The sequence below is a fragment of the Balaenoptera acutorostrata genome, chromosome 2 (genome assembly GCF_949987535.1).
Source record: "Balaenoptera acutorostrata chromosome 2, mBalAcu1.1, whole genome shotgun sequence".
NCBI classification, from domain to species: domain Eukaryota; kingdom Metazoa; phylum Chordata; class Mammalia; order Artiodactyla; family Balaenopteridae; genus Balaenoptera; species Balaenoptera acutorostrata.
In genome coordinates, this window is record NC_080065.1 from 67,953,850 (window position 1) to 67,964,031 (window position 10,182).

At 38.0% G+C, this 10,182-nt stretch overlaps 1 protein-coding gene across 1 annotated transcript; it reads left to right on the forward strand.

Moving 5' to 3' along the window:
• Nucleotides 1–464: 464 nt before the first annotated feature.
• On the forward strand, nucleotides 465–8,971 carry ZCCHC9 (zinc finger CCHC-type containing 9). The gene is made up of 6 exons (XM_007193058.2): nucleotides 465–601; nucleotides 1,733–2,139; nucleotides 4,804–4,954; nucleotides 5,265–5,357; nucleotides 7,284–7,352; nucleotides 8,623–8,971. The coding sequence occupies exons 2-6, from the start codon at nucleotides 1,756–1,758 to the stop codon at nucleotides 8,739–8,741; spliced, it is 816 nt and encodes a 271-aa protein (XP_007193120.1). The 5' UTR covers nucleotides 465–601; nucleotides 1,733–1,755; the 3' UTR covers nucleotides 8,742–8,971.
• The last annotated feature ends 1,211 nt before the right edge of the window (nucleotides 8,972–10,182 follow it).

The window sequence follows — 10,182 nt, forward strand, 5'->3', positions numbered from 1 at the left end:
GAACGTCTTTGGCTCCACAGGGTGGTATTTCAATTGAATGCTGAACTAGCATTGGTCAGGACCATGGGGCACCGCCCTTCACCCAGTAGGGCCCCAAATGTCCTTTTTACACTTCTATCACAGTGATCCATTCCCACTGCGCTAATAGTTTTACTTTACGTCGGATAGAAAAACGTAACTCCCTCCCGCCGCCAATCCCAAGAAATATTTGCTATATCTTTCGAAGTCCAGTACAAAGATCATTTCTCAGGGAAGTCTTTCGGGCCTTTCCCACCCCACGGATCCTTCCATCCATCTCGCCCACTATGCTGTGCGTTCCACACAGCACAGATTCCGCACTCTCAGCTTCGCGTCTCCGGCGTCCAGAGCGGGGCCCTTCAAACACTGCGAGCTTCACATTTTCTAATTAGCCACATTTACTGGCGCTGAGAGGCACCATAGCACCTGATAGCCGCACCTCGGCGTGTGAGCCAATTACCCCCCGGAAGTGACGCGCTGTCAGGGACGACGTGCTTCCGCTCCCGACTGTCGCCACCGCCGCCGCAGGGGGGACGGGTTTCTCTGGCCTGCCAACTCTGCTGCTCTGGAGGATTCGTGCGTGGTAAGAAGCTGCGCGTGGGGGAGTAAGGTGGTGGGATCCCCTCTTTCGTTCCCTGGGACGCGGCGGGAGGGCGGAGGGAGTGGCGGCTAGGTCCCCGAGGGCCCCCAGCGCCAGGTGGGGCTGAAGCACCGGGCTCCGCGGCGGGCCCAGGCCGCCGGTGACGGGATCCGCCTCAGCTGTAGGAGGCTGGCCGCTTGGGCCGGCGCGGGCCAGCCCCACTGGGATCCTTCGGGTCGAATGGATCCGGCCGACCGGGTACTCAGAGCTTCCCCTGTTCCATATACTCAGGGGAAGGATAACCTTTCTCCTGTTGAACAGCTCTAGTCCCCACTGTGACAGTCACAGGATCCGCAGCGACGAGTGCGCGCGCGTGGTGTGAAGTGTTGTGCACAGTCCCACACCTGTTTATTGGCTCCGCCCCGCAGCTTGTGTTGAAGGGATGTCGTGGCAGGAACTGAGGTTTTCCGCACGGGATGCTACCCTAAAAGAGGGGCGTCTTAATAACTGAAAATGATTTGAAACAGCTGGGCTGGAAGTAGCTTACGCTCTGATTAATAAAAGGAAGACTCGGTATTATCACGTGACTGCAAACACATATTTTGCTTATCAATCTGCCGGAAAGAGTTGTAATGACAGACTTCAGGTCAAAGGACAGGAGTTGTGTATACTTACTAATTTGCTGTGCAAATTATTTGCGATGAAATGGCAGACTAAGCAAGAAGATTGGAAGAAAGTAGACCTGGGACTTAGAGATAGGAAAATAAACCGCTAAGAAAACTGCAGAATTTGGAAAAGTAACTTCATTTACTATTACTATGTGATTTAATTTTGGAAATAATTTGGTTTCTTAATGAATTGTTTTCCAGTTTGAAGCAAGTATTTATATCCGTGTGTTTTTTGTTGTTGCTGTTTGTTTTTTTACTGGTGTGGTAGCAAGGGCTAGATTTACATTACAGGCATATCGCTGCAGCATGTTATAGAATTAAATATACAGATATCTAAATTAAGTTAAAAAGTGTTTTAATAATTAAAACTCTTAACATATGGGTACAGGTGATATAGTGATATAGCATGTATCTTTAGTTTCATTTTTTTATTTGAGATGACTAACTGGCCATGCTTGTCTTAAAGACTGATAAACATCTGATGAAGCCATGACCAGGTGGGCACGAGTTACTACCACACAGAACAAAAGACCCTTCCCTGCAACATCATGGGAGGACATGAAGACGGGGTCCTTTGAGGGAAAAAGCCAAAACCTACCAAAGAGTAAACAACTTGAAGCCGATAGCCTGTCCCTTAAAAATCATGCACCCCAAGCAAAACACAAAAAGAATAAAAAGAAAAAGGAGTATTTAAATGAAGATGTGAATGGATTCATGGAATATCTAAGACAAAATTCACAGATGGTTCGCAATGGGGAGATAATAGCAGCAGACAGTCAGGAAGTCAGGGAAGAAATTGCAGTTGCTTTAAAGAAAGATAGTCGCCGGGAAGGAAGACGATTAAAAAGACAAGCAGCAAAGAAAAATGCAATGGTAAGATGATCACTTCTACTAAAATGTTACTTTGTATGGCTAGAAACTATTATTCATGCACTCAGATATGTATTTTAGCAGAGTCTGATTGTGGTTATGTACTAGACTTATACGGCATCTTTTTGAGGGCTAGTAATGACACTAGGACTTTTTTTGAACACCTCCTCTATGCTAGACACTTGATGTACTGATTAATTATCACAACATACAAAGATGGTGGCATTATTTCCATATTTTGGGTAGAGAACACTGGTGTGCAGCTAGGTTAAGTATCTTGCTGAAAGCCACTTAGCAAGTAGCAGAGGAGAAATTCAAACCCAGGAAAAGGTGTTAATATTTGATTACTCAGAATAGTGGTTGGCACTTTATAAGTATATGCGTTATTAAATAAATGTGAACCTAAATGAGCTGCTAACTCTATGTAGTTCAGCCAAAAGAAAAAAAGAAGATATTTAAACCCAGAGTCTGACTTTAAGACCTATGTTCTCACCCCTTCCAGTAGCCCTTTTTCAAACAGCCATTTTTAAAAAAGATCAAAATAAGGGGGAAGGTTAAGTACAACAGGTTAGATATGTGTGGTTCCCATTAGTTGGAAAGGATGTCTCCTTTTATCTTTATCCATGAAAAACTGCACAGGAAGGAGAGCTAATAAGAATCATACTGGTTAGTAACAGAGCAGAGTAATAGCAGAGTTAAAACTCCTTGAGACTCTCCCTAGTCATTGCTCCCTCCTTCCTCATGTTACACTGAGAGGAGTGCTGGGGGCTACAGGTTTATTTCCGTGGTGCCAAGACCTAGATTTTAAACTGTGTCAGACACAGGAAATGAACTACTTGGTATAATTCTTTCCCTTCTCTAGCAAGGGATTCTTCTAGCAGGATACTACATAAGAATCAGGATTTGTTGCTACTTTACAGTTTTATTTTCTATTAGAATTACTACATGTAGAGCACTGTTGGCACCAGTGTAGACTTGAAATATTACAGCCTCCATAGATGTGGCTTCTGGCTGTTTGCAGGATTAGTTTTATGCAGTGTCATATTTAAAGATTCTTTTGTGGAGATAATACTGATAAAATGTTCCTTATGGATAAATTGGGATAGAAAAGATAATCATTTCTATTTGTATCAAGATAGTTTTGTTTAAATTATACAATTTTTAAATATTTTAAAGTCAAGTTAATTTAATGTAAAGATAATGTAAAGATAATTTCATTGACATAGGCGGTGTGGTGAATTGCATACTTTTTGAAAAAGTTTAGTACTGTGACCTTTTAAGAGAAGTTTTATGTTTTTAATTAAGGGGAAGGGCATTGTTTTTCCAAAAAAAAAAAAAAGAGGAATTCTTTATATTAAAGCATGTGCTTTCAATAGTATATGGCTTGTTGAGACCCTTCAACTCATTTTCTTGTTTTTCTTTTTAATACCTCAGACTAAGCAGACTAAGCATCAGTTCTATTGTTAATAAGTTGACATCTAGAAATTTACCAGTCCACTCTCCACAATCCCATCTACATTAAATTTAAGGATCATTCAAAAAGTTTGTATTTGGTGAAGATTAGGTTTTTACAGATAAAACCCCAGTCAGTAAGCTGTCAGGTTACTAGAGACAACCTTGACTTCACCAAGAATCCAAGACTTCTTATGTTGGTGATCCAGTTTTGGGTAGTAACTTTTCCTGCAGTTGTAGAATAAATGAATTTTCTTTGTTTCCCCTAGCTCATTTTAAATGTAAAAGTTAATAAAGTCTAAAGGGACTCATTCTTTTCCAGTATGTTATTAAACAGGAAAAAAAGAAAGTGAGGGCATAGTTGCAAAATATTATTTTACCTACTGAATTTGCTTTTTAAAAACCTTGTGCTTATTTCGAAAAAAGATTAAATGATGAATTATTTGTTATCCAAAAAATATACCTTTTTCCAGTTTAAATAAAATACTTCAGCTATCTACCGTCTTTGATTATGACTGATATTCTCATTCATCTCAGCGAAAACTATCCTGCAGATTGCTAGGTAGTATGTAAAGAAACCAAACCATTGTTCAATGTTAGGCTGGAGCCAAATAATTCATCTTAGAATTATACCTTGAAAATGTGCATATATTCTAAAATGAAACCTCTGTCTATTTATGAATAGTAAGGAATATGTATGAAAGATATAAAAATTTAAGCATACATTTTGGTACAAAATATATCTTATGATTCGAATCATAATTTAAATGGAATCACTTGGCCCAAATTCATTCAATTATGTGAACTTTGAAAGTATTAATTTTGAGTGATCATTTTAATGGTCATTGTCCATCTCCTCCAGAAAACTCAGTGTTTCTAGGTACAGACATCCCCATTAACGAAATGAATAGTCCATATTTGCTTAATTCATTTAAGCGATTACCTCCTACAAAGACGTTTATAACTTGTGTCTGAGACTGAGAGATTTATGGATTGAGGGTTTTCAAAAGCACTGAAACTCTCTGATGGAAATGACATTCCTTATGGTTTAGGAATATGTGAAACACTTTTTTTCTACAGATAAAATACTGAGATTTCAAAAAAAGAACTAGATAACTTTAAAATGAGGAATGTTTTAAAGACATTTTTAATGACTAGAATTAATAAAGCCAGTGTAGTGTTGCAGTGTGGAAACTCACATTTTTGTTTTCCCAGGTATGTTTCCATTGTAGAAAACCTGGCCATGGGATTGCAGATTGCCCAGCTGCCCTTGAGAATCAAGAAATGGGCACTGGAATATGTTACCGGTGTGGATCCACAGAGCATGAAATAACCAAGTGCAAGGCTAAAGTAGACCCAGCTTTTGGTATTAATGTATCTTTTTTTCTATCAATTTTTTATTTGGTTAATGGGGAAAGTGGCCAATAGGTAGCCAACTTGTTTTTTTCGTTGTTGACAAGGTTTGTTATGAGTGTGTCACTTAATATTTTGAAATCAAATGAGATTAAACTTTAAATCATGTAAAAACAAATATGTTTTTTAAACACTCTGAAAACACTCTGAGAATACAGTGTTTTAAAATAATATGAATTACATGATATATATATATATATATATATATATATATATATATATATATATATGACTAACTTAACAGGAACTGTTGATTGTTACAGGTGAATTTCCTTTTGCAAAATGTTTTGTTTGTGGGGAAATGGGACATCTGTCCAGATCCTGTCCTGATAATCCCAAAGGACTCTATGCTGATGGTGAGTACATTTATATGTCGAAAATGGTGAGTCATCATGCAGTTGTGATTTAGTTTATACTTAAACAGTTTTTAAATAAATTCTTGAGTAAGTAGCAAAATCTTGAGAATTTCATTATCTTTATCAAGCACTGTTCTATGTACTAGACTTTTTGTGTAATGTAACTTGGTATTATTTTTAATACATCAAATCAGAAAAAACTGACGTGTATATTTCAAAATATTTGTGCTTGCTTCAGCATCGTTTGTGAGAGTATGTTATAAGTATCTACTTTTAAACATAACAGAAACAAAGGGATAATTTCTCAAACTAGGATAAGATTTTAAAAATAGTGTTGTGAATTTAATCTCAGTCTAGCATACCATTTTGGGTAGAAGGGTTGGTACACACTATTCGTATTTGTAGAAACTTTTGTTTCTGAATGTTTTCCTTAGTTAGTTGTCTGGCATGGGACTCAAGTAACTTTCTTACCTCTAGCTCAACTAATGGCTTAAGGTGCCCACAATAAAGTCTGTGATGTTTAAAGCTTTAAGGAGGAGGTTGTCATCTGTTAATGTGAGTCATTTATTAATGTGATGCTGGTACCATCAGGTTCTAGAAACCACTTGTGTTATGACTGGGATCCCTTGCAGAAGTCCAGTGAAAAAGCATAGCTTTGGAGTTAGACCAGTTATAGCCTCAGCACTACCACTCACTAACTGTGGGACTTCGGCCGAGTTAAATTCTCTCTTCTCAGTTTCCTTATCTGTAAAATGGAGATGAGAAAATTGTATTTCATTGATTCTAAAATGCACATTTTTTCACATTTTGGTGTCTCTGAACTCAATGTATCTTACTATTGGGGGGTGTCACATAATTGGAAGTTTTTTTTTTTCCAGAGAGCAATGTAGAATAATGATACATCTTATAATCAGTGGTGTCTTAGATTTGATGAATTATGGTATTTTACCTTGAAGAGTTATGAGGATTAAAATGTATTATTCAAATGCCTCTTCTATTTCACTATGGCATCTACAATAGTAAAGAGTCTTGGACCTGGAAGATGCTCAAAAGTGCCTTTCAGTTTTGAACTTAAGAAACAGGTCATATAATATGACTAGTGAGCAAAGATGCCTTTGTATGGTCAACCAAAATGACTAGATATAAAAAAGTGCAGCAAGGGGAGTAGGTCACATAGAAGTGAGAATTCATCCTATTAGGGTCATTTTTCTGAGTGAGTCACTTAACATTATGAGCATGATCGTGATAATGCTTGACCGTTAAGCAATAGTGTTCGACCATTCAGTGAAGACTCATTTTAGAAACCAAATGTGTTGTAATTCACAGTCCTGGAATGTTGCTTAAAGAAGGCCAATAGGCATTTTTACTCGAGTTAGGATGCCTGGCAGATAGAAGGCACTGAAACAAAAGTTAATTTCATTCCTTTTGTAATTGATCACCCCCATCTGACCTGTACAGCAGAGCAGTGGTTCCTAACCCTTTGGGGACCTCATAGCACCTCATGATTAAACATTCTGATCATTAAAGAATCTGATTAAAAACTGTGGGCATTCTCCTCAAAAAATGCATCTGCACAGAGATTTTTCAGAGTTCACAAACCCTTCCCTTTCTAATCATGGTTAAGATCCAGGCTTCTGTGCAGTGGCTCTTGGACACTCCAGAGGACACGTACCTTCCATCATATCTCACTTCTCTTTCCCACATCTGCCCTGAAGGCCAGGGGCAAGAAATGGTGGGTAGGTACAGTTTAGTGCTCTTTGAGGTCAAGAGGAATGGAGAATGGACTTAATAGGAGTAAGTTCCTGGCTCCAGCTACCTTCGTAACTAACAAGGTTGTGAGGACCAAATAAGGTATGAAAGTGCTTTGAGACATTAAAAGCCCTATGTAAGTATTAGAGGTTTTCAATTACTCTGTTCTTTTTATAGGTGGTTGCTGCAGACTTTGTGGCTCTGTGGAACATTTTAAGAAAGATTGCCCCGAAAGTCAGAATTCAGGTGAGATCTCTGGGCCTCCATTTAGAAGGGGTGAGATTAGTATTCCTCTGTGTTTTTGCTGAATTTTGTTATTAATAACTTGTTGATGCACAACTGATTTTAAGGCTGCCTGGTTTCCTACTGCAGCAATGACTTCATCATTTCTTTATCAGCAGTACTAACTGAGCATCAGCTGCTGTTCTCAGGTGGGAAAAAAAAATGACCAGTAAGCCCCAGAGGACCCTGATTTTATAAAGCATCTTATTCATAAATATTTTTATTTGCTAACCCATGTATTTAATAATAGAGCCAATTCTGTTACTTGAAGAAAAGTATTAATTCACTAAGAGAAAATAAGAAATTTGAGAATAACTTACAGTATTCTTATGATTGAGTATCCTCATGTATGCTCTGAAACCAAAAGGATTCAGTTAGTTGCAAAAACTGCCGAAAATATTAAAATTGTGTTATCCACACAGCATCTGGCCAGTTATATTTTCTTCCCAGTGAAATACTACCCTCGGTCATCGAAAACTTCATAAATGTTCACCAAACCTAAGGCAGATTTTTTTGGGATGTGGAGACCATTATTACATTAGTTTACCTAGCTTAAAATGATGATAATCCTGTGTGAAAGAAAGCAAGACAGTGGGATAGCCCACTAGCGCTTCTTGGGGAAAAAGCACATTTCTTTTTATATCATATAGTCATAGTACCACACAAATAAGCCTGCCCATTCTTACTTCCTACCCCTAGCATTTGAATCTGAAAACCAAGAGTTCTTGTTTACAATCTTGTCTAGAAGAAGATAGTCTTTACTACACTGTAGGCAGTGAGATTGAAATGATGAAGTGGAATTTGAATTCTCCCTCCTGGGAGGATTGCCTCTTCCCAAATGACAAGACTGACAAGCAGATGTTGTATAATTTCACAGGTGGAATCTTGTTCATTTGAAACTGATGCTTCATAACTCTTACTGTTTACAGACTCTTGGAACTCATTGACTCTATAATGATGAACTCTGAGAAAGAATGAAAGAGCTTTCTCATCAATTCGTGCATTGCAAAGCAGTTGCTGCATTTCCCTAATTGGGATGAGAAATTGCCTGTGGTACTCTGAAATCAAGGGTTATAATCAATTACAGAATTGCTCACTTTCCTTTAGTGATGGAGTCTTCTCTCTTTGTGATTATTCATGTCAAAACTAGTTCCTTTGCTAAACCAATACCAATCTAGGTGGATGTATTTGATGACTGTTTCTCTTACATTCTGACTTTTCTATGTCTTTACAGATCGAATGGTCACGGTTGGTCGCTGGGCAAAGGGAATGAGTGCGGACTATGAAGACATTTTGGATGTGCCTAAACCACAGAAACCCAAAACAAAGATACCTAAAGTTGTTAATTTTTGATGATTCGTGCTATCGTTTGTTAGCACCTCATTGTTAAACATTCTGAACTGGGCCTACTTCATAAGTTGGAGCTGGACTCTCCCTTGGAGTCCTGTATTGTAGATATCAGTATAATCTAGGTGTGGTCAAAGCAGTTCCTGAGTTCTGTCCATCAAGGAGCACTTCTACCATTGTTTGGAGAAAATCACTGAAAAAAAGTATAATGTGTTCAAAATGGATTTTCTAAAAGAATATATATATTTTTTTTTTTTTTTTTTTTAATGAGGATCTTGAATCAGATGCGTATGTTTTGATTGATTGATTGATTGATTGATTTTGGCTGTGTTGGGTCTTCGTTTCTGTGCGAGGGCTTTCTCCAGTTGTGGCAAGCGGGGGCCACTCTTCATCGCGATGCGCGGGCCTCTCTCGTTGCGGAGCACAGGCTCCAGACGCGCAGGCTCAGCAGTTGTGGCTCACGGGCCCAGCCGCTCTGCGGCATGTGGGATCTTCCCAGGCCAGGGCTCGAACCCGTGTCCCCTGCATTAGCAGGCAGATTCTCAACCACTGCGCCACCAGGGAAGCCCCTAAAAGAATATATTTTTAACCAACAGAACTTAGGTGTAACTCAGTGGTTATATACCTGATTGTAGCAATCATCTTTTTCTAAAAACAAAATTATGCATTAATATGAACTATCCCTAAATATAGGGTACCTGCTTTGCATTTGGAAATGAATTTTTGTTATATTGTTTTCTTGGTTCAAAGTATCAGTTTATTATTATATTAGAAATTAATTTATAATTGCCACAAAATCTGTATTTTAAAAATATTTAATAAAAACTCACTTGCTATTTACTTATTTTTCTGAATACCTAATTTTGGATTGAATGAGCCATTGTCCATTAATGTCCATGTAACAATCCCTTTGGAAACACAATCTTTATGAATCCCAGATGAGCTTAATTTTTATTAATTTTTGTTTTAGTTTTGACATAAAGAACAAATTATTGAGGTTAAAATAGAAGAGTATCTCAACTTAACAGCAGCTCTTGCTTTGCCCCTGATTTTCAAGAGAGAAATTCTAGCCAAAATTCAGTTTGTGCTATTTAACCAGAATGATGATGGCACATAACAGATTGTCTATCAAACTTAATAGCATTTTGTTCACATGTTTTAGATGAGTCAGGATGAGATGCAAGCATCATCATCATCGTAACAGAGTTAGAACACTAATCAGAGACCCATTAGCTTCTTTGTTTGATTTGATGAATACATGCATACTTAATACATACATTTCACAAGGCTTACGCTTCCCATTGTACTGTATAATGGAATGACTGTTGGATTGTGTGTTTCATTTGGAATTTTACCTGATTGGATACATTTGTAATGAAAGGAAACAGCTGTGATTAGTTACTGATGTTTCAAAAGCAAAATATTTACCAAATAAGAAAAGGAACAC

What these genes read in the sequence shown, in the direction of transcription:
- ZCCHC9 (XM_007193058.2), top strand. Translation starts at nt 1,756, where the DNA reads ATGACCAGGTGGGCACGAGTTACTACCACACAGAACAAAAGACCCTTC. An exon ending in CAAAGGACTCTATGCTGATG is followed by an intron (nt 5,358 to 7,283) that starts GTGAGTACATTT and finishes TTCTTTTTATAG; the next exon opens with GTGGTTGCTGCAGACTTTGT. An exon ending in CCCCGAAAGTCAGAATTCAG is followed by an intron (nt 7,353 to 8,622) that starts GTGAGATCTCTG and finishes ATGTCTTTACAG; the next exon opens with ATCGAATGGTCACGGTTGGT.